A 25,081-nucleotide genomic window follows, 5' to 3' on the forward strand; every position below is an offset into this window, starting at 1 on the left:
GAAGACTATAAGTCTGAGACTAAAACATACAACACAGAAAACAGAAAGAATTGGTGGCATGCAATTAATAGAAGTAAAATGTATAAAACTAAATAAAATTAATACCCACAGAGAAAAGAGAAGTTATTTCGTCCTTGGAATAATAATAGGATTTTGCTTTTTAAAAACAAAGGATAGTTAGGATTTGGGGAGATGGCTCAGTGATTAAGAGCACTTGCTGCTCTTTCAGAGGACCTGGGTTTGGTTCCTAGAACCCATGTCAGGTGGCTCACAACTGCTTGTAACTCCAGCTCCAAGGGATCCATTACCTTTTTCTGACTTTCATGTCTGAATGCATGTGAGAGACACACATAGATACACAAATACACAATTCCACATAAATAAAAGTAAAAATAAATCTAAAAAATAATCTGGAGAAGAAACAATTCTTCTAGATATATGGCTGGGAGCATAGCTTTGTGGGAGCATGCTTGCCTTGCGCATACAGGATCCTAGGCTCAATTCCCAATAGATATGCAAATAAAACGTGGCATCAACCACTTAAAAAAGTATGATGGCATAAATAGAGAAATTAATAGATGTATGGAAAGTAAAGTTGGATAGCATCATGCTGTAGGACAGAATGAAAGAAGCCTTTAATTTTGAACCATAGCTGACAACAGGTATGAAAATTAACTAAAAAAGGTCTACTACCTGACTAATAATTGGAACTGGGTAAAAAAGAAAATTTCCAAGAACTGGTAGATACACATTTCTAACTTTTAATGGGAATTTGCATTTTATTATACATTGCACATCAGCTGCAGAGGCTGAGACAGGCTCACCCAACCCAATCCTTGTCAACACACATGTATGTGAAGGTTAAGGGGGTTAGCGGCCACAGATTCTGCAGACCTGAGGATTGTGCCTGTGTAAACCCGTTCTTTACATCTTTATTTTTAAATTAACATATAAGGAAGCAGGTTCCCTCATGGTGTTTTCAAAAATACTTAGTGCCTGCCAACACTGCACTCACATTCTTGGTATTCCATTCCACTTGATAGCATGGGTGCTCTGTTACCTTCTGCACCCTCTCCTTTAAGGCCCCTCTAGAAGCAAAAACAAAAACCATCTCATGCTTTCTAGTTTCCTGTCCTCTGCCCACACTCACTTTAACATGAACAGTTCTGTGTGTCAGGATAACTTGTTGAATTTTATCACCAACTTCCTGAATAGCCTGAGTGGTGTGTTGAGAGTCTCAGCATTGCACCATCAGCACACTATGCTTTCTTGAAGTCTGACGATCCCATCAGGGTACCACACCACCCTCTACGTCCTGCCATGTTCTTCCAGGGGTTTTGATGGTTTGCTGCTCCACAGGGCAATAGCATGGGTAGGTGTATGATGTTTCCCACCTTGTATCTATAATCTCTTTAACCCCATGAGTTGCTGAGTGCTGTCCTTTGCTGAGCTTTACTTGCTTTTTTTGTGGTTCTATGCCTTCCTCCCCCAGGAAAGGGGGTGGGCAGGTTGTGAGATCTTTTGGTTTCAGATTTCCCATTACTTTTTTAGTGTGTGTCTACTGTTGTGGCTCTTGAGTTCAGCTGCTGATTGAGGTTTCCAGCAGCAGGGTGAATTATCTCTCCTGGGTTCTTCGGATGTACCTGGTGTTTGGAGCAAGTCAGAGTATTTTGCTGGTAGATTCAACTGTGTGCTTACCCGTTGTGGTGTCTGTACAAACCTGGCTTCTTCATGAAACAAACAAACAAACAAAACAAAAACCCACTTTGCCTTGTTTCTGTAGTTCTATTGGTTTTTTTTTTTTTTTTAAACCTTGACTCTCTTTTACCCAAAGTCTTGGTTTCACAGAGGCTATTTCTTATCTGTCATCTTCTCAGAACTGCCAGTTTGAAAGTACATAGTGATGAAGTGTGTGGTGATATCTTGCTTGTACAAATAAAGCCTGTCTGAGAGATCTTAGAGAAGGAGCAAGCCATGGCACACCTTACTTACCACCTTAGCATCTCAGCAGACAAGAGAGGGAGTTCCTGTTTCTCCCTGCTTTCATCCTGTTTCTACCCAGCTATCTCACTTCCTGTCTGTCTGTACAGACCTCCAGATTTCTATGGTTAGCTAGTGGCAAGTTCCTGGCTGTCTCTGACTCTCAGACGGGCTTTATTTGTACAAGCAAGATATCACCACATATCAACCCCTTTTTTGTCTAAAATAAAAACAAAGGTTAAAACTAATATAAGAAAAACCATATGCAATAAGTACAATAGCTATGTACAATGTATTCATGGCAATAAGTACATTAACAATGTCTAGTCCACTAGCATATGACAAGCAAGATATCACCACACAAGTGACTACAATGCCACTTCTCAGGTAGCTACCTCATTTCAGTTCTTTATTGTGCTCGGTATCTTGAAGTCCAAACACTTTCCTATTCCGTAAGTAGAATTCTAAATTGTCACTTAAACAACACTTTCAAACTTCTTACCTTTCAAAATAATTTCCCTGCCATGAAAGATAGGCTGCAATAAGGTGGGGAGAAATTAAGGGAGGCACCCACTGTCTCCTTGGAACTTTATGTAAGAGAATTAATAAGTATAACCCAAAGACATAAAAGAACTAAGTTCTATTCATAATAGTGGAGCTAAATCAAGAAGTAAGACATTAAAGACATTGCTGGTTGCTTCTGCTACAATGTTACTCTTTATTAACAGATCCTGTTAGTGTAGTCATAGAAGCAAATGATAAACCCTCAGCTTTGGTAAGCTGAAAGAAACTTGGTATGTTTTCCAAGAAAATGTAACATTTCACCTTCTTCTCTTTGCGTCTTCTAGACTGAATCTGAGACATAATGCCGGAAGAGGCAGTGGCCACTCTGTGAGCTGCTGAAGATAACAGTGAACAAAAGGGACAGAGGCAATCAGTATGTTCTTGTTCTGCTTAAGTATAACAAGGAAGGCATTTGAGGAAGAAGTGGACAAATAAAATATACTTTATGTCAGGAGTTAAAATTGTTGGAGAAAAGTAAAGCAAGAAAGAAGGTGTGACTGGTAGGGGCACAATGTCCTTGTATTTGATTGATGGCCAGGATGTGCTAGGAGAATGCTGCAAATGGAGCAAGGGAGCACGCTACAGAAAAGGAAGAAGGTTCTAGACACAAGGTAGTGATACTAAGATCTTGAGGTGGGATTACAGTTGGCATGTGTACAAGATTCTAAAGATAGTGTCATGGTGTCACACACCTTTGATCCCAGCTCTTGCAAGGCAGCGGCAGGCATATTTTTATGGGTTCTTGGCTGTCCTGATCTACAGAGGTTCAGGACAACCAGGCTGCATAGTGAGACCCTGTTTGAAAAATGACCAAAACAGCAAGAAAATACCAAGGAGTAAAAGGAATGAACTGGGCAAGGGCTAAAGAAAGAGGAAATGAGACAGTATTATATCAGACTTCTTGGACGCTGAATGACCTTGGCCCTTATTCTCAGAAGGCAAAGTCTTGAAAGGTTTTGAGCAGAAGAGGGATGTGATCTGGTTTATTTCTTAGATGGGTCACTCTAGCTCTAGTGATGGGAACAGATATAGGGGAGTGAGGTGGGAAGCAGCTCAGCCTCCACTTCTAGCCCATCATCATACTCCAGGGTGTAAAATATTAGGAGCAGAATTTTTGCACGAACTATCAGGAATGATTTTGGACATGCTCTCTTTGAGTTGTCCATCAGATAACCACGTGTGGAAGTCAAATAGAACTACATGTGTGTTGCAGTTTGAGGGAACTTGTAGGTTTAATGCACTGCACAGATGGTAGTAAAGCAAAGAAACTGGTGATTACAGAGGAGTGACTATATTCAGAGCCTCAGGACTTACCAGAACTTAAAGATTGAGTAGAAGGGGGGGGCAGTGAAGAAGGGACACTGACATGAAGTAGCCAAAGCGATGGCTTAGAACAAGGGCGCCTGTGCCCTGGAAGCCAGGTTTCAAGAGTAAAGTCGCACATCACTGTGCTAGAGAGTGCTAATAGCATGTTTGAGAGCAATCATAGGATGGCATAATGTGTGTGATATACTTACAAAAATTTACATTAAAATGAAATGTAGGCGCTGAGGAAATGGTTTACCCAGTGAATGCTTGTATAAACACAAAACCCAAGTTTCATCACCATGTGAAAAAACTGGGTGTTGTCATAGTTGCCTGTAGTTCCACTACTGGGGAAATGGACACAGGAAGACCCTTAGGATTATCTAGTTAGCCAGTCTAGCCAAATTGGTGGACTCCAGGTTCAGTGAGACCCTGTCTCACAAAATAAGGTGGAGGATTCATGTGAGAGCTCAGGGAATGAGGGGGCTTGCTGCCAAGCCTAATGACTTCAGTTCAATTCCTGAGTCCCACATATTAGAAGGAAAAAAATAATTCCTTCAAGTTGTTTTCTGACCTAACCTACACATGACACAAATATATTCATATTTTCTCCGCCTTTTCTGTAAATAAATAAATAAATATAATTAAAAAAATAAGATAGAACATAATTAAGGAAGCCGACATTATTGGCTTCTGGCCTCCATGTGCACATGCATATACAGGTACACATACATACCCCACAAATATATTCATACATATACAAAACAAGTGTGTGTGTGTGTGTGTGTGTGTGTTTCCCATGTGGAGCATTTTGCCTGAGGAGTATTTTGCTAGGCCGGCTTTTATGTAGCTAACTAGTATTCCTTGAGGGAAAAAAAAATGTCATTCATTCTCATAAAAAAAAATTATAATGTAATTGACATTTTCAGCCCAATATTTGATGGGCTGTGATAATCAACTGATATATTAATTACTTAAACTTGGGAATATAGTAAAATATGAATCTATTTTTTGGAATGTGATTATGGTACAAAATTTTCATTCTTTATAATAATGTATCTTTATACTATCAGGTGACATTTTCTTCTTTCTCTATGAACAATTCCCTCTTTTATTAATTGTTCTCAGTTTAAATTGTTTTCATAGACACTTACCATCTCTGTCTCCTTCTTGGCATTCATGTTTAATGATGACTCAGAAGATTTGGGAATTCCTACACAATAAACTGGTTCAAGATTATGATTTTTCTTATAAATTGTTACAATTAGTAGCAAGTATGTATAACTAAGTCCATGTATAAGGCACAGAATAGTTTATGTGCTGTTGAAAAAGTAAAATAAACAAAAAGCATTTCCCATATTTTTAGGGAGGAAGTATTGTGGTTTATAATCTAATAAATAAAGCTTGATTAAAGTATTAAAGTTGTACTTCTGTGATCAGAAGACTTTCAATCCTTTATATTTGGATGTTTGTACTTTTTTTTGTTCTTGTCATTTTGGCTTGATTTCTTTCAGGTTTGTGTGTGCGTGTGTGTGTGTGTGTGTGTGTGTGTGTGTAAAACATGCTACTTGTACACTTTTTTGCACTAATACTCAGGTTGAATTGCATGAGACAGAAAATCATGTGTGAGCTATTTAAGGTTGAGGTTAGGAGCTCAGCAATATAATTTTAATTATTTGTTATGTGTATGTGTGTACTTATGTGAGTTTTTGTGTAACATGTGCATGTAGGAACCCACAGAGGCCACAAGAGCTCATCAGATCCCCTGGAATTGGAGCTACAGATGGTTATGAGCCACGTGTAGGTGCTGGGAACCAAATTCATGTCCTCTGCAAGAGAAATCAGTGTCCTTAACCACAGGGCTGTCACTCTAGTCCTCAACAAGTTTTTTAAAAAGAATCTTTTTATTTTATGTGTATGAGTGTTTTTCTGATTGCATGCATATGTACTATTTGTTTGCCTGGTTCCCTCAGAGGCCAGAAGAGAGCATTTGGAACTTCTGGAACTGGAATTACAGGCAACTGTAAGCCACTGTGTAGGTGCTGGGAACTGAACCCAGATCCTCTGTAAGAGCCTTAAGTACTCTTAAGTGCTTTCCCATTACTCCAGCCCTGGAACTCAGCAATTTTATATGACAATATAACTAATAGAGAAATATGTTTAGTACCTTTTCTGTATTCTGATTTATGCTTCTTAGTTTTATAGCTTTAAAAATAAAGATAACGATTAAGCTAGCAGATAACCTGTGTGAAAAGCAGTTGCAATTGTACTTCTTTACTTGACTTGCATGTATACGTATGCATTGTACATGTGTGAGTGTGTTCCATGTATGTGTGCATGTAGAGATCAGAGATTGATGTTGATGACTTTTTTGTGTACTCTTTACTCACTGGGGTAGGAGCTCTCCCTGAGCTTGTAGATTCTGCTAGAATACCAACCATCTTGTCCTGGGGATTCCTTTCTCTTTCTCTTGGGATTGTAGATAGGCTGATAAGCCTGCCCAGCTTTAACGAGGGTGCTGGAGAGCTGAACATTGGTCCTCATGCTTGTTCAGCAAGCACTTTCTGCACTGAGCCATATCTCCATACTTCTATAATTGTGTTTTTCATAAGATATTATTGAATATAAGATATTCACAGTGACTCTCCATAGTCAAGAAGTAGAGGACACTTAGGAGTCTCTTGCTTTCAAGAGAATTCTAGATTAAACAGTGAAACCTCCATTTCCAAGGTGTGTCAAGTGCCTCCTTATTTGTTATAGGTGCTTAGTAATCCATTGCTTGGTTATACTTTTGTAAGTGGTGGTCTTTTCAGTAATAAGGCAATTGGATATAGATGGATAGTAATAGTCCTCTCATGGAAAATAGATTGTGTTAAAATCTATTAAAATAGATCACAGAGAACAACTCATTCTCTATTTGATCCTTTTAGTGAAGCATGAATCCTAGGATTTTCAGTATTCTGATTCTTCAAAAACACAATCTGCTATCTCTTTATGACCACAACTCAGGAAACATATTTATGAGAATATACTTTAGGAGCTTCTTGTTTATCTTAGGAAGATTTTATAGAAAAATAATAATGCCACAAAGTATTTTAAAGATATTTTTAAAATCTCTAAAGCAAGAGCTTCAAGTTATTTCTTGGGGTCCTGCACCCAGCTTCATCTCGGTGCCATCTACTGACAGTGGTTTTGGGTGTTCTTCTGACAAGCTTTGGTGTTTGTGCCACTTGAGTGTGCTATATGCACACCTATTCCATTAGTTTTCCCCAGAGTAAAATGGGAAAGACAGGCATTTTATTCCCAATTCTATAAGGCATCCTGGATGTGGGCAGAAATATTCTGATTAATTAAACTTATCTATCTCTTATGTTATCTGTATTTATTTTCGTGTACTAACAACATTCACAATAGCCAAACTCAGAAGCAACTGATTTATTATTAACTGCAATGGCAGTTTATCACTTTAGAGTCTGAGATATATCTGGCATCATAGACATTGCTTATTTGCTTGGGGCATTCCCACCTGATAGATGAATTACTCAAGAGGCTAAATTATAGATAAGGCGACTGATTGTTGTGCAAAGAGTTAGACTGAAAGCAGAGGTGTCCTAACAGGATATTTCTACCACATTCTGCAGTAACTCTATGCTTTGCCCCAGGGCTCTTTCTGTCTTAACAGCTGGCGTTAGTCATCATTAGCACTGAAGAACCTTGTGAGGGAAATGTGAAGCAGATTTCCTAGGTCTGCACTGTGCACTGCCCAAAACTCCATTTGGCACATCTGATCAGGTCATTGTTCATGGCAGAGGGCAGCTACCATCTTTCTTTATGTGAGAAAAATGTTGACTAGTATTTAAAGAGCTACCAAATTTTTGTGATGGTGACATAGAACAACCTTGACCTCCACAGCAGCTCATTTACAGGCACTGTGTGCAGGTAAGGCTGTGACTAATCTATAGAGAAGCAATGTATTGGCTCGTCTTATGTCAACTTGACACAAGCTGAAACCCTCAGAGAGGAGGAAGCCTCAGGGGAGAAAATCCTCCGTAAGATCCAGCTGTGGACAGTGAGGCATCTTCTTAATTAGTGATCGATGGGGGAAGGCCATTATGGGTGGGGCCATCCCTATACTGTTGGTCCTGATTTCTATAAGAAAGCAGGATGAGCAAGCCAGGGGAAGCAAAGCCAGACTGCATCATTTCTCTATAGCTCCTGCCTCCACTTCTGCCTCTAGGTCCCTTGCCTGCTTGAGTACCAGTCCTGACTTTTTTGATGACCAACTGTGATGCGAAAGCATCAGCAGAATAAACCCACAGCAATAATAACACTACCTAAGACAGGTGATCACCACAGTGTCACCAGGCATTGCTGATTAGTGTCCCAAGTCACCCCTAGTTGAAAACCATTCACTTAGACTGAAGAAAACCAAAACACATGAGGTATTGCATAGAGATTAACTGAAAAGTAGGAATTGAGGATATGACTGAGTATCTTTCTTTGGTAGCACAGGGGTATAGAACTGTTAACAGTGGACCTGTCTCGTCTCTGCTTTCCCCTTACTTATAAGCTCTTTAGTTAGTGGCTTTATTCATCTGGTTGAGAGTTAGTGAATGAGCCATATTGTATTCTCCTTAAGTTGCATGCTTGTTCTGAACAGGAGATACACTTGCATTCATCAATCTTTATTTGTACAAAGGGTTCTGTAAGTGATAAAATATGACAAAGTGCTATATATGTTTTACTATGCATTTTCTATCTCTTTAGATTTAAAAAAAAACTGGCAATATAAAAACTACCTTATTTTATTCTTTTTTTTGAATTTGACCACCTAAATATGTTCTAGGAGTGATCAGATTTCCCATTTTTGCAGATACATAGGGTTAAAATGTGGTAACTTCTGTTTTATAGTAAGAATAAATAAAATGAGATTTTTTTATTTAAATTTTTAAATTTAAGTAGATAAAAGATTTTAAAAAAAAGATACATCTCTTGACATGAATTTGTTCCATATGTTGGACACAGGTCTTTGAGAAAACTTAATGTTAACACTTTCTTATCAAGAAGATACCTTATTTCCTACTGTTTGTTCTCCTGAAGTAATTCTGTATAATGACTCAACTTTTTACCCTCACCTTAGCCCAGTGGTTCTCAACCTGTGGGCCGTGACCCCTCTGAGGTCACACATCAGATATCCTGAATGTCAGATATTTGCATTGCAATTCATAACAGTAGTAAAATTACAGTTGTGAGGTGGGGGGGGGGTCATGACAACATGAGGAGGTTGTATTAAAGGGCCGCAGCTTTAGGAAGGTTGAGAGAAGCACTATCTTAGCCAACTCACCTTTGCACTTCAGTGGATCAATCAGGCATCATTTCTCTGCATTTTCAATGTTTGCTGAATGAAGGAACAGATTTTAGAAAACACTTTCTACAGGCTGTCTGATAAGTCTTCATTGTAGAGCTCCTCTGAGTGGGCTGTGTTAGATATCATTGTGACTCTTTTTCCTAGAATTTACTCTGAGTGTTGCCCTGAGGGTAGTAGTGTTTTGCACAGTTGCCTCTATACGTCTCTATGCTCATGCAATCTGTTTTGGATGCCTGACCATCATGGAAGACTTATCAAAAATTGATAATTTTTCATATTGACCCTGACTTCCTTCCATTTTCATATTTACTCAGATGTTATAGTAATCACATAAATTTAGGGCAGTGCCCTTACCCAGTAAGAATATTGAGTTCAGTGGAATTGTTTGGGGTGGATGGTGTGATGTAGCTCTTGCAATAATTACTTGAACCAGTTAGTAATACTTGAGTCCAGGTGCACTGCCGTACCTAGTTTCTATGTGGGTCCTGGGGATCTGAACCCAGCCCTTCATGCTCAAACAGTGAGAACATTTACCCCCTTAACCATCTCTGCAGCCAGGTATTTGCTTTCCTTATGAGTTGAAATCCACCTCTTGTAGTCAGTTACCTCCACTTTCCTCTAAGATATTCTGTATTCTGTACATATATAATCAATTTATGTCTTGTCAACCGCTCTGTCTGTATCTGTATACCTCTGGGTACTTCTGAATACAGGAGGCACTCACATGGGTTTTGACCTGTTGAAAAAAATTAAATTCAGTGTTTTGTTATTTGTATTTTGTTTTAGTTAAAGCTATCATCAGATATAATGTTTTTTCCTTAAGTGATACTCTACCTTCAACTAGGTATTCAGTCTAGAATGCCATGGTTAAATGAAACTAGTCTGAAGAGACACCAGAACAACTTTAGAATCAAAAGCCCTGAGCCCATTGAAGATAACCAAGAGAAAATGATAAAGGTACCAGAGCTAGTTGCAGAGCACGTAGAGAAGATATGTCCTGTCTAAAGGAGAAAGACCTAGGCACTGCCTTAGTGTCTTCAGCTGCATGGAGATGTTCACATTGGAAAAGAGCTGGAAACACGCCTTGTCACCCCTCAGCTGCTTTCAAAAGCCTCCTTTGATAAGTGAACTGCTCTTTCTCATTTTTTGAGCTTCCAGAACATTCTTATACCTTGACATGGAACAGAACCCTAGAATGCTTTTTTCTTCTTCTAGTAAATCACACCAGGGCTTTCTCCATCTTGGAGGACAAAATGTGGCCATTTTGGTGAGACAGACAAAGAGGTGAGTGACACTTTTGTTTGGGATAGAATATCTTTTCCCTGAGTTTTGGGATAGAATATCTTTTCCCTGAGTTTCAGACATTTTTTTTTTAACCTACCTCTAGTTATCTCCAGTACCACATTCAGGATTTTTGTTGGCACTAGTATTTGTAAAATCGATGCCCCCTAACAAGCTCTTATAAAATGCACTAATTAGCTTATTAATTTGTATCTTCATATTTCCAAAAGCTGATATTAGGAATGACTGTAGTCACAGGACACTTAGAGATCAAAAATGGTGGGCACACCTTGATTTTAATAGGCACCCAAACTTCCTTTTGATAAGAGGCTTAGCTCAATCTCCAAGAGCAAAAATAGATTGTTCAGACCTCCTCCTAAGGAATGTATAGTATTGTCTCTTTTTCTACCCGTTGAAATGAAGCTGCAGGAAAGAAACTCCCTGGGTGTCACAGACCTAGCCCATTGAACACTGGGCACCCCTGAGTTTAGACTTTAGACCTTTCTCTCATTCCATTAAATTTTAAAGAGCAGGGTCTTGAGGTAGATTGACTACCAATTTTCTGGGAAACTGCCATAATGATTTCCAACGTGGCAGTAGACATGTGCACTCCCACCTTACCCCGCATCCTCTCCAGCATAAGCTGTCATCATTGTTTTTGATCTTAGCCACTCTGATAGGTATCTCAGAGTCGTTTTGATTTGCATTTCCTTGATGGCTAACAATGTTGAGAAATTCCTTAAATGTCTCTAGGCTATTTGAGTTTCTTCTGTTGAGAATTCTCTATTTAGATCTGTACCCCATTTTTAAAAATTGGATTATTTGGTATTTTGGCATCTAGTTTCTTGAGTCATTTATATATTTTGGAGATCAGCCCTCTGTCAGATGTGGGGTTGGTGAGGATCTTTTCCCATTCCCAAAATGGACTGCCGTTTTGTCTTGTTGACTGTGTCCTTTGCCTTACAGAAGCTTCTCAGGAGGTCCCATTTATTAATTTGTTGCTTTCAGAGTCTGTGCTACTGGAGTTATACTTAGGAAGTAGTCTTCTGTGCAGATATGATTAAGGGTACCTCCCACTTTCTCTTTTATCAGGTTCAGTGTAACTGGATTTATTTTGAGGTCTTTGATCCACCTGGACTTGAATTTTCTGCATGATGATAGATATGGATCTATTTGTATTCTTCTACATTTCAACATCCAGTTATGCCAGCACCATTTGCTAAAGAAAGATGCTTCTTTTTCCCATTGTACAATTTTGTCAAAGGCCTTTTCAGCATCTAGTGGGATGATCATGTGTTTTTTCTTTTTCAGTTTGTTTATATGGTGTATCACATTGATAGATGGGATGATGCCTACTTAGTCATGATGGATGATTTTGCTGATGTTTTCTTGGATTTGGTTTGCCAGTATTTTATTGAGTAATTTCGCATCAATGTTCATGAGGAATATTGGTCTGTAGTTTTCTTTCTTAGTTATGTTTTTGTGTGGCTTGAGTACCAAGGTAATTGTAGCCTCATAAAAAGAGTTTGGTAATGAACCTTCTGCTTCTATTGTGTGGAACAATTTGAGGAGTATTGGTATTAGCTCTTCTTTGAATTTCTGATAGAATTCTGCATTGAAGCCATCTGGCCCTGGTTTTTCTTTTTCTTTCTTTCTTTCTTTCTTTCTTTCTTTCTTTCTTTCTTTTTTTTTCTTGGAGGCTTCTATTTTTGATGACTGCTTCTATTTCATTAGGGGTTATAGGTCTATTTCAGTTGCTTATCTGTTCTTGATTTAATTTTGGTAAGTGATAGTTACCCAGAAATTTGTCCATTTCCTTTGAAGTTTCGAATTTTGTGGAGTATAGGTTTTCAAAGTATGACCTGAAAATTGTCTGGATTTCCTCAGTGTCTGTTGTTATGTCCCCCTTTTCATTTCTGATTTTGTTAATTTGCATTTCCTCTCTCTGCTTTTTGGTTAGTTTGGATAAAGGTTTGTCTATCTTGTTGATTTTCTTGAAAAACCAACTCTTTGTTACATTAATTGTTTGTATTGTTTTCCTAGTTTATACTTTATTGATTTCAGCCCTCAAACTGATTATTTCCTGGTGTCTACTCCTCCGGAGTGAGTTTGCTTCTTTTTGTTCTAAGGCTTTCAGTTGTGCTGTTAATTCTCTAATGTGACTATCCTCTGTGTTCTTCATATGGGCACTTAGTGCAATGAACTTCCCTCGTAGTACTGCTTTCAAGGTGTCCCATAATTTCGGGTATGTTGTGTCCTCATTCTTGTTGAATTCTAGGAAATCTTTAATTTCTTTCTTTATTTCTCCCTTGACCCAGGAATGGTGCAGTTGTGCATTGTTCAGTTTCCATGAGTTTGTAGGGTTTCTGCGATTTGTGTTTTGAATTCCAACTTTAAAGCATGTTGGTCTGATAAGATACAGGGGGCTATTCCAATTTTTTTGTATCTGTTGAGGTTTGTTATGTTGCTGAGTATGTGTTCGATTTTAGAGAAGGTTCCATGTGGAGCAGAGAAGAAGTTATATTCTTTTGTGTTTGGATGGAATGTACTATAGATGTCTGTTAAACCCAATTGGGACATAACTTCTGTTAGTTCTTTTGTTTCTTTGTTAAGATTTTGTCTGGTGGTCCTGTCTAGTGGTGAGAGTGGGGTATTGAAGTCTCCCACTAAGAGTGCGTGAGGTTTTATGTGAGCTTTGAGTTTACTAATTTGGGTGCCTTTGTATTTGGGGCATAGATGTTCAGAATTGAGACTTTATACTGATGGATTTCTCCTTTGACGAATATGGAATGACCATCTTCATCTCTTTTGATTGATTTTAGTTTGAAATCTAACTTGTTAGATATTAGGATAGCCACACCTGCTTGCTTCTTGGGTTCACTTGATTTGAAGATCTTTTCCAACCGTTTTACCCTGAGGTAATGTCTGTCTTTGAAGCTTAGATGTGTTTCTTGAATGCAGCAGAAGAATGGATTCTGTCTTCGTATCCATTCTGTTAGCCTGTGTCTTTTTATAGGTGAGTTAAGACCATTAATGTTGAGGAAAAGTAAGAACCATTGATTGTTAATGCTTGTTTGTTTTAGATTTGTTTTTGGCGGTGGTATTGTGAGTATATTTGCCCCGCTTTTTCTTTTGGGTTCTGGTGAAGTAGGATTATCTACTGCCTAAGTCTTTGTGAGTGTAGTTAACTTCCTTGGGTTGGAGTTTTCCTCCCAGAACTTGCTGTAAGGCTGGACTGTAAGGTGTACCGTTTTTTCTGCCTGACGCCGCTGGTCTTGTCCCGCCGCCACGCCAGCCCCAAATAACACACTGAGGCTCTGTATTAGATATAATTATGTTGGCCCGGTTACTTGTTTCTTATCGACTAGCTCTGCCTTAATTATTAACCCATTTCTGCTGATCTATGTATTTCTCTTACCGCGGGGAGCCGGCCGGCATACTGCTTTCTCCCGGCTCTCCATCTTGGCTCCTCCTTACTACTTCCTCTTTCCTCCTTGTCTCCTAGTCCCTCCTATCTTGCTTTCCTATTGGCCAACAGTGCTTTATTCATTAACCAGTATGAGAAGCATATATACATAATGGCATCTCCCATCATCTCCTCTTTTCTGTCTAAATAAAAAGAAGGGTTTTAACCTTAACATAGCAAAATATATTATACAACAGTTATCAAGTAAGAATCACAGTTAACAATATTTAGTCTATTAACATTTAGCAAGATTTGAAGAAAATATTTCATCTTTGTGTGTCTAAAGTCTAAGTAACTTATTTTTAATCATAACTAATGAAAACTATAACCATAACTATCTGTCTTCAACTCCTTCAAAGACCACAGAAGGATAATATATAAGCACTAGAAATGACAGAGACAACTCACTGCCTGGTCACCTGAAGTTCTTTTGTAATCTTTCATCTTTAGCCCATAGGCCATAGTGTGTCTGGCAGACTCTTTAGCAAAGCAGGAAACTTTAAAACTGCATTATGCCTTCACCCTAGGACTAGATATGTAGGTCATTTTGTTCTCGATTTTCCTTTTCTTAGAGCACACTTGTTATTCACTGTTTTGTATATAGTTTTGTATTAAGCCTAAATCTTTTCTTTAGACTAAAAGGGGAATTGTAGTGAGATAGTCCTTCTGTGGCACTGACCACGCCCATTGGGGGTGGAGCGATGGGCGGAAGTGACCTGTGGAAGGAGGTCGGGGAGAGAGCCGGAAAAAGCTCTCTTGTTGGCGTGACTCAGACAGGAGAGCATGTGTGTATGTGTGTGTGTGTGTGTGTGTGTGTGTGTGCATGCTGAATGACTGCATGAATAAGTACGTGAAAGGTCTAATGGAATATTCAAGTGCAAGACACTGCTACCATCCCCTAGTGTAGATCGTGTGCTATGTGCGCTCTTCCTCCTGCTCTGTGACACTCTGAGTTTTTAATCTTTCCCAGTATCAATTGCCTCTTACTCCTACTCCTCCAGGGTTATGTTTCTTCTTCATCTCCACAAAAACTGCTTTTTGGAATGAATTTTGTAACTTAGCATGGGTTCATCTATTGTAGAGCAGCTTGTGTTAGGAGAGGAGGATTCTTTCATGGTAATGATAGTGATAGCAAAAAAATAGAGAAAGAAACAAGAACGTTGGACAAATTGAGTTCCAAAGTTTTGAAGCTTGAAGGTAAATGCCCTTATGAAACCATTGCAAATTGGAAAAGTGTCAAAAGATTGTCCCTTTTCTGATTAGAATGCACCTTGAGTGCTGATGCCATGGCTCAGTGGGTAAAAGCACTTGCCACAAAAACTTGTTGGCTCTAGTTTGATTCTTGGAACCCTGGGCAGAAAAGAGAACTACCTCCTAAGAGTTGTCCTCTAACGTCCAAGCCTGATCCTGAAATGTGTGTCATAGAACATGTCCATATGCTCACATAGTATTCATACAACATTAATAAATGTTAAAATGTAATCATCTGGAGGCCAGTGTTTCATATAAAATTCTGAGTCCACTATGGGTGTTGGGTTTTTATTTAAGGAAAAGAAAATGACTTCAAAGATGGCAAACAGTATAATGAAAACCCATAGGAATGATTGGATAGCAGTAATCATTGCAGACATTGTGCCAGGCATTATTGCAGATTCTGTCAATAAAGTTACTTAACTCTCATCCTGTGAGGAAGATAGTATCATGCCTTCTTTCATATGAGAAAATGAAGACACAGAGATGTTAAGTAACGTAGTGTCACATAACTAGCCACTGCTGATTTCAAGTCATGCTCTCACCACTTTGCTGTTGTCTTTGAATATATGCAGAGATGCAACGGAAGAAAACTAAGGCTGAAACTGAAGTTCCAAGAAGGCAGTTTTTAGTTTTAACCTCAACTTCTATATCCCCCCCTTAGTTTCCCACATTTATCCAAACTGCATAATAGGTTTGGTGCCACTATTTTATTACACTTACTCGTGTCTCTTCTATTAGCCTGTTTACCTTTAAGGATTGTATTTGACTCATTTTTGATCCATTAAATTTAGTTGTGGGCATGTCATATAATCAACATTCAGGGCTTGTTAAATAAACCAAAGGATGTCCTACCCTATATGTTTAAATTGTTTGGGCCTGTCCCAGTCAGGGTAGCTGTCAGGTGATGTGTGACTAGAGGTACTCAGGTCTATGTTGCATATGTTTGGTTTGGTTTGGTTTGGTTTTTTAGAGATAGGGTCAGGTAGCAAGTAGTCCAACCTGTCTTCAACTAACTACATAGCCAAGGATGTCTTTGAACTTCTGATTCTCCTGTTTCTACCTTGCACATGCTACAATTGCAAGCATGCACCACCATGCCCAGTTTATTCAGTAGTGGATACAGAACTCAGAACTTTGGGCTGGCGAGACAGCTCAGCTAGTAAGGTTTCTCCTAAAGTCTGTAATCTGTCTTTGGTTTCTGTGGCCCATATGATGGAGGAAGGTCACAACTCAGGGTCCCTTCCAACTAGCATGGGAATATACATATGCATACCAAAATAAAATTAGTTTAAAAAATTTAAAGAACACAGATCTTCCTGCATGCTAGGCAAGTATACTACCAACTGAGCTCCCTCCTCAGCCAAGGCAATGATTGACAATTGCAGGAGTATCCACATCATGTGAAAATGGAAAGTTGGGTTAACTTGCCTCTGAGTGTGATTATTTGATATGTTAATGAGTTAGTTTTGGGTTTTCTTCACATATTTCCTGAGTGCTTGCTATGTGCCTAGCATTGAAGTTACAAAGGTAAATGTGGTCAAGCCAGAGTAATAAGAAACCAGCCATTAAGCTGGGTAGTGGTGGCGCATGCCTTTAGTCCCAGCACTAGGGAGGCAGAAGCAAGCAGATTTCTGTGAGTTTGAGGCCAGCCTGGTCTACAGAGTGAATTCCAGGACAGGCTCCAGAAAAAAAAAAAAAAAAAAAAAAAAAAAAAAGAAAGAAAAGAAAAGAAATCAGAGCTAATACCTACCAATACTCCTAAAATTATTTCACACAATAGAAGCAGAAGGTTCATTACCAAACTCTTTTTAGGAGGCCACAATTACCTTAGTACCCAAGCCACATAAGACACAACTAAGAAAGAAAACTACAGACCAATATCCCTCATGAACATTAATGTAAAAATACTCAATAAAATACTGGCAAATGGAATCCAAGAACACATCAGAGAAATCATCCACCATGACTAAGTAGGCTTCATACATGGGTTTCAGGGATGGTTCAATATATGAAATCTATCAGCATGATCCACCATATAAACAAACTGAAAAAGAAAACCACATGATCATCTCACTAGATGCTGAAAAAGCCTTTGACAAAATTCAGTACCATTTCATGATAAAGGTCTTGGAGAGATCAGCGACAACAGGAACATACCTAAACATAAAAAAAAAAGCAATATACAGTAAACAAACAGCCAATATAAAACTAAATGGAGAGAAGCTTAAGGCGATTCATCTTAAATCAGGAACAAGACAAGGCTGCCCTCTCTCTCCATATCTCTTCAATATTGTACTTGAAGTTCTAGCTAAAACAATAAGACAACAAAAGGAGATGAAGGGGATACAAATTGGAAAGGAAGAAGTCAAACTGTCACTATTTGCAGATAATATGATAGTTTACATGAGCGACCCAAAAAACTCCACCAGGAAACTCCTACATCTGACAAACACCTTCAGCAAACTAGCAGGATACAAGATAAACTCTATATACTATAAACAGATGACAAAGGGGCTGAGAAAGAAATCAGAGAAACATCACCCTTTATAATAGCCACAAACAACATAAAGTATTTTGGAGTAACACTTACAAAACAAGTGAAAGACCTATATAGCAAGAACTTTGTGTTTTTAAAGGAAGAAATTAAAGAAGACACCAGAAAATGGAAAGATCTCCCATGCTCTTGGATAGGTAGGATAAACAGAGTAAAAATGGCAATCTGGCCAAAAGCAATCTACAGATTCAATGCAATCCCCTTTAAAATCCCAGAACAATTTTTCACTGACCTTGAAAGGATAATAATCAACTTTATATGGAAAAACAAAAGACCCAGGATAGCCAAAACAACCCTATACAATAAAGGAACGTCAGGAGGCATCACCATCCCCGACTTTAAGCTCTACTACAGAGCTATAGTCTTTAAAACAGCCTGGTATTGGCACGAAAACAGACAGGTAGACCATTGGAATCGAATAAAAATTCCTGACATTAACCCACCTATGAACACCTATTTTTGACAAAATAGCTAAAAGTATACAATTGGAGGGGGAAAGCATCTTCAACAAATGCTGCTGGTACAACTGGATGATGGTGTGTAGAAGACTGCAGATAGACCCATGTCTGTTGTCTTGCATAAAACTTAAGTTCAAATGGATCAAAGACCTCAACATAAATCCAGCTACACTGAACCTCTTAGAAGAGAAAGTGGGAGTTAACCTTGAACAAATTGGTACAGGAGACTGCTTCCTGAACATAACTCCAGGAGCACAGATACTGAGATCAACAATTAATAAATGGGACCTCCTCAAACTGAGAAGCTTCTGTAAGGCAAAGGACACAGTTTACATGACCAAATGGCAGCCCACAGACTGGGAAAAGATCTTCACCAATCCTACATCTGACAGAGGGCTGATTGCCTAAATATACAAAGAACCCAAGAAACTAGTCACTAAAACACCAAATAGCCCTATTAAAAATGGGGTACAGAACTGAAGAGAGAATTCTCAATAGAGGAAATCAAAAAAGCTGAAAGACACTTAAGAAAATGCTCAATATCCTTAGCTGTTGGGGAAATGCAAATCAAAACAACTCTGAGATACCATCTTACTCCTGTCAGAATGGCTAAAATTAGAAACACCAATGACAACTTATGCTGGAGAGGATGTGGAGAAAGGGGAACACTCCTCCACTGCTGGTGGGAGTGCAAACTTGTACAGCTATTTTGGAGATCAATACAGTGGTTCCTCAGGAAAATAGGAATCAGTCTACCATAGGACCCAGTGATCCCCCTCTTAGGCATGTACCCAAATGATCCACATCCATGCAACACAGACATATGTTCAACTGTGCTTGTAGTAGCATTATTTGTAATAGCAAGGACCTGGAAGCAACCTAGATGCCCCTCAACTAAAGAATGGATAAAGAAGATGTGGTACATTTACACAATGGAATACTTGGCAGAAAACCAAAAACAAACAAACAAACAAACAAAAAAACCTACAACAGTGGAATCTTGAAATTTCCAGGCAAATGGATGGAACTTGAAGAAACCATCCTGAATGAGGTAACCCAGTCACAAAAAGAGGAACATGGTATGTACTCACTCATATATGCATTTTAGACATAGAGCAAAGGACCATCAGCCTATAATTCATACCACCAGAGAAACTAGGAATCAAGCAGGATTCTAAGAGATTCATACAAGGTTCCTCACAGAAGGGGAAAAGGACAAGATCTCCTGAGCATATTGAGCATATTGGGAGTTGAGGGGGGACAGTGAGTGGACCAGGAGCTAGGAGAAAGAGAAGGGGAGGAGTGGAAAGCAGTGGGACTGGGAAGATTGAGTCAGGAGAGGAATAGATGCGGGGGGAGGGGAGAATAAAAGAGGGAGCCATTATAGGTTTGAAGTAAAACCTGACTCTAGAGAAATGGCCAGAGACCTACAAAATTGACCCCACCTAACAATGTGAGCAACAGTGGAAAGGCTACCATCTCTGCCCTTCCCTGATAATGAGATCAATGACTAACTTATCCACCATCATGCAGCCCTCATCTAGTAGCTGATGGAAACAGAAGCAGACATCCACAACTAAACACTGAGCTGAATTGGAATCCAGATGCAGAGAGGAAGGACAAGACCAGACTACAGAAACACATAGAGACAGCTGACCTGAACAAGGAGGAGCCAAGGGCCCTCCCCCCCCCCCCGCAGACTGATAGCTGGGAATCCAGCATGGGACTGACTCAGACCCCTTGAATATGGGACATCTGACAGTGGAACCAGGTTGCAGAGAGGGAACTGGGATTGATATGTAAAATAAGTAAAATAAATAAAGAAAAATTAAAAAAGAAATCAGCCGTTAGTGACTAAGAGAAGGAAAACAGGTATAATTTTTTTTAAAGAAAAATAAATTGAAAAGGTCATATTTTAGTGATGTTTTGAGCAAACTTGAAAGGGAAGAAGCAGATAGACAAATTGAGCCTCATATCATGTCTTTCTGAATATCTGAGAATGGAAAATTTGCAGAGCGAAGACCACGTGCTATGAAATTTCCATAGAAATAGTGAATCATTTGCTATCAAGATATGTAGTAAGGCTGGATTAATTCAGTAGAGTTTAATTAATTTCTGAAGTATTTTGTAACTCTTGGAACAACTGTGCTTTCTTTTATTTCCCAAACTCCTAAAGAGGATTAATCTTCCTATCTCCCACTGTGGCTGTGCAGAGGCAAGGGTATGGAATAGAGCAGTCTGTAAGTCAGATACAAGCAAGGTTTCTGTTGCCTGGGACAGAGATCCTAGCAGTAGAGCAATGCCCCCCCCCCCCACGAAAGACTCTGGTCCCTCATTCGGTTCATCTTTCACACATGTCCAAATTTGTCTTAACAGAATCATCGTCACTAGCTGGGACATGATGCCTAGGTGGGCGGGGGATTCCCCGTGTTGTTTCAGTCATAGTTGTCTTTGAGTTTGGCTGGCATGTTCATGATTAGTTTACTAACAATTGGTTTTTTTTCTTCTTATGCCATATGCTATTCCATGATTCATCAGCTTTGAGTCTGTTGCCTTGAAGGTGAAACAATTTCTTCCAATGTTGATATTTCAAAATCTCATAGATAACAAGCACACACATATGCAGAGTCCTTTCAGAAGTTTGAAACATTTGGAGATGAATGAATTACGCCTGCTACAAATGGGAAGGAGTGCTGTAAAATTCTAACAATTCTAACCAGCCATCTTCTGTGAACAGCTGCTGGACACTGACCCTGTTTTTCCTTGTGAAATCATTGATTACATATGACTTTAAAATTTTTAACAGTTTACCTAATTGCCTTGCTATATATTTCTTTTAATGATTTTGGTTATAAAATCTTTATTTGGGTGAGGCAGTGGTGGTGCACGCCTTTGATCCCAGCACTCGGGAGGCAGGCAGATATCTGTGAGTTCAAGGCCAGCTGATATACAGATCCAGTTCCAGTACACAGAGAAACCCTGTCTTGAAAGATAGATAGATAGATAGATAGATAGATAGATAGATAGATAGATAGATATAGATAGATACAGATCTTTATTTCTGGAAGTGAATAGGGCTTAAGTTTCAGATTAGCTATTTATATTGTAATCATTGCTTCTTTGTGGATCCAGTGAACAGCAACGATGATCTAAACATTAAGACGACATAGTCTTTAAGTTTCTGATATGAAGTTTAACCTTTTAGTGTTTGAATACAACACTTTTTTTAATATATATATATATATATATTATTTAATTTTATATAACAAAGTCCAATTAAATGAAAACAAACATTTATACACAATATTTGGGAATTTGGGCGTCGTTCTTTCCAAACTACTTCCTGTTGGTAAGGGGCGCTGTCTTGGGGGATTCGAAGAAGATTCAGATATCCTAGCTGTTGAATAAAACACTTTACATTTTCTTAGTACACAACAAAACCGTTCTTTGTGCATAGGCACCTGCTAAGCATTTAGGTGTCTGGTAAGCATGGGTCACATTAAGTTTCTGCCGACTGTTTTCAATAGTGCACTTGGTGCATTGCAGCATTACCTGCTGGTCTCATTCTCAGAATGCTGATGGCTTTTTCACAGTAGAACAACTGTAATTTCATGGTTTGAATGCATGTGAGAGTATCATGTGAGTTCTACGCTTGGAAAGAGATTTTTCAAAGATTCTAATTTTCATCTTTTCTTCTTCTCTCCCCCTTATCTGGTTTCAGCTCCTCTTTGGTTCAGGTGTGCTGGTGTCCCTAAGCCTTTCCGGGCCTCAGCTGGAGAAAGTGGTGATTGACAGAAGCCTGGTGGGGAAGCTCATCTCAGACACCATCAGTGATGGTAATTACACCTGTGTGCAAATCAACTGCCTACATTAACAGAGGGGCAGGAAAAATACTTTGTCAACAGGTAGACTAATTATTACCACTGGGGACTTGCAAACACAACAAGTAATTGCTTGTAATAGCATACTTACAACCCCTGGGACCAATAACAGGCTTCAACTAATATTTAATGTCCATGTACTTTTCTTTTTAAGTGTCAGGTTCAGAGTCTAAGTACTTTCCAATCTTTCCTTTACATTTTTAAATATAATTTTAAAGTAAGCTTTTATCATTCATAAAAATAATTTCTCTTTTATTGATAATTCAAAAATTTCCAAATGAATTATGCATAAATAATACAAATATGCCAAGACAGGCACTAGTGAAATACCCCAAGTGCTTTGCTTCCTATGTGAAGCCGAGTTGTTACTTGTTAATGAATACTAGATTCTGAATAATGTGGGGTTATACTTTATAAATAGCAAAAGCCAATGCACATACACTGGGGAAGGCCAGATCTATTAAATGACAGTACTGTGTATGGTTGGTATAAAGTACATTCAAAAGATTTTAAGCCATTTATTGAGTAGGTAGGTTACTAATATTTATTGAGCCATAAAGGTTCCATCGTATTTAATTCAAGAAAGGGACTATAGAAGATATGGTTATTTTCATTCTAGTAGATAAGGAAAGTGAAGCTGAGCTACTCATGGTAATGGTAAGGGTTCTGTAGTCAGGAAGTGGCTGAGCTGACATCTGAACACAAGTTCTGACCTATTTTCTTTCTGCTGTACTATGCTGACTCTGGATTTTAAGATTCTGTTCCTTTATTTGGAGTAAAAAACAATCTAAAAACAGGCCACATTACCATGAAAGATTAAAAGCAGTATCCAAAATTGAATAACAAAGGAAGATGTGTTCTAGCAGAGAGCCCTTTCTGCTATTGCACCACTCCGTGCTTTTGAGGGCAGTCTGGCATATCTGCAAACCTTAAAGAAAGTACTCTGCAGGATGGCTACAATTAGCAACACCAACAGGTGGAGGTAGGATTGTGGGCCTGCCACTTCCTCCATCATGTATTGGTGTGATGCCAAGGGAGCTTCTCTGTGGAGGTGGTCTCTGTTCCTGCTCTCATTACACCCTTCATTGACTTTGCAACTAGCATTGACTATGATGGTTCCTCATATTCATGTTCTTCTCTTAGACTGAGCAGGGAACACTCTTCTGTCTGAGGTGCCTTATTTCACACTATCATGGGACTCCATAGCAATGTGGTTTCTTGGCAGTTCTCCAAGTGATTGTGCATACCCTCCATAGGTCACTGCATGTGCATCCAGAGGTGCATGGAGAAAAGGGTAGACAATGTTCAGTAATTTCTTTTTACTTTTTTTTTTTTTTTTGGCCTACTAGCAATTTAACATGGTAATGATACTTTATATAACCTGTGATGTTCTTTGCCTATTTATATTCTTTAGAAATAAAACTATAGAAATATTTTTGCTGATCTTCATTATTAAATATTAATTTACATAATATATACATTTGAGTGTAGCATACTTTATTTCATCCAGTTTGTAAGTTCTCAAAAGAGGGATTACAGATTTTGTGTGTGTGTGTGTGTGTGTGTGTGTGTGTGGTTTTTTTTAAGACAGGGTTTCACAGTATAGCCCTGGCTGTCCTGGGACTCATTCTGTAAACCATGCTGGCCTCAAACTCACAGATGCATCTGCCTCTACCTCTCCAGTGCTGGGATTAAGGGTGTGTGCCACCACCTCCTGGCTATAGAAGAATTTTAAATAAAAAAATGAAGTTGGTAGAAAAAAATGATCAGTACCAACCCACTTTATTCTCAAATAGCTTATATGAATGTTTGAATGTAGAAATAGTACATAAACACAAATAAAAGTCACTTTTATACCTTGTTTTTTGAGACAAGCTCTTACTATGTGTCCCTGGCTCGTCTCAGACTTTCCCTGTCTCTGCCTTCCAAGTGATGGGATTAAAGGGATGTGCCACCATGCCCAGCCTCTTTATGTGTTTTGAGCTCTGGTTTCCAAATACTTCCTTTGGTGGGTGTTTTTCACATTACTTTATATGGGAATAGTCACTGAAAAAGAGGGGAAAATAACAAATCCATATTATTTTGTTGATGGTTACTGTGTATTTCTACTATTTCTAATATCATTAGATATATGTTAGTAAATTTGATTAATATTTGTTTTCTGACAGTATCTTTTAATAATATTTCAGTTGAAATGTATTGACTTGTTATAACTTTGTTCTAACTTGGGATCATTAAATCCCTATTTTAGCTCTTCTTACAGACAGTTTCATCATCTTATCATTTTTGGCACAAAACAAACTATGTTTTATTCAGTTTACAAAGAAGATGGATTCTCTTGATGCAAATAAGAGATTGGAAAAACTCTCAGCCTTGGATTACAAGGTAGAAATTTCAATGTATATAGTCATATTACTACTGATTAAGGCACACTAGAGCATTGCAAGAGTTAATGTTATGGTTTTTACTTTTGAATATTGGTGAGTTTCAGGAAACCGGAATCTGCCTTTGTACCTTTCCTGTGGTGGAGGCCTAATGCTGGTGTATTTGAGCTTATGGAGGGCAAAGTTAGTGTTCATGTTAATGTTAGTATATACTTCATTTTCCTATTATACTAAGTATCTATATAGCTACTCTGGTTTTTACTCTAAAAAAGGAAAAAAGAAGAAGGGTCTTTCAAAGATTAATAGAAAATATAGGAAGTAATGGGAAAACCCTTACATCCCACATCGGAGGAAATACAAAAAGAAATTTCTTTCAAGTGTGTTAGTCTTTCTTCCTCTGCTAACTCCAGGTAATTTGTTTCCTTGTAGCATGAATTTTACATCTGTTAAGGCAGGATTTTTATTTTAAAATGATATACTTAAAATTTTCCACATTACATTTTAACTGCTGGAAAGGCATACTCTCTGCAAGGGTGAGCATCTAATACATTTTCCAGGCTGTTTCAGTTCAAGGCATCTTTTCAAC

The 25,081-nt window shown here is 38.5% G+C and overlaps 1 protein-coding gene across 1 annotated transcript in view; it reads left to right on the forward strand.

Moving 5' to 3' along the window:
- The window catches only part of Wdpcp (WD repeat containing planar cell polarity effector), a 268,385-nt gene that overhangs the window by 104,670 nt on the left and 138,634 nt on the right, over nucleotides 1-25,081 (forward strand). The window contains exons 7-8 of the mRNA XM_051200567.1: nucleotides 21,952-22,066; nucleotides 24,363-24,496. Of these exons, the coding sequence (XP_051056524.1) occupies nucleotides 21,952-22,066; nucleotides 24,363-24,496 (249 nt within the window). The remainder of the gene's footprint in view (nucleotides 1-21,951; nucleotides 22,067-24,362; nucleotides 24,497-25,081) is intronic.

This window comes from Phodopus roborovskii, unplaced genomic scaffold, assembly GCF_943737965.1.
Source record: "Phodopus roborovskii unplaced genomic scaffold, PHOROB, whole genome shotgun sequence".
Classification (NCBI taxonomy): Eukaryota; Metazoa; Chordata; class Mammalia; order Rodentia; family Cricetidae; genus Phodopus; species Phodopus roborovskii.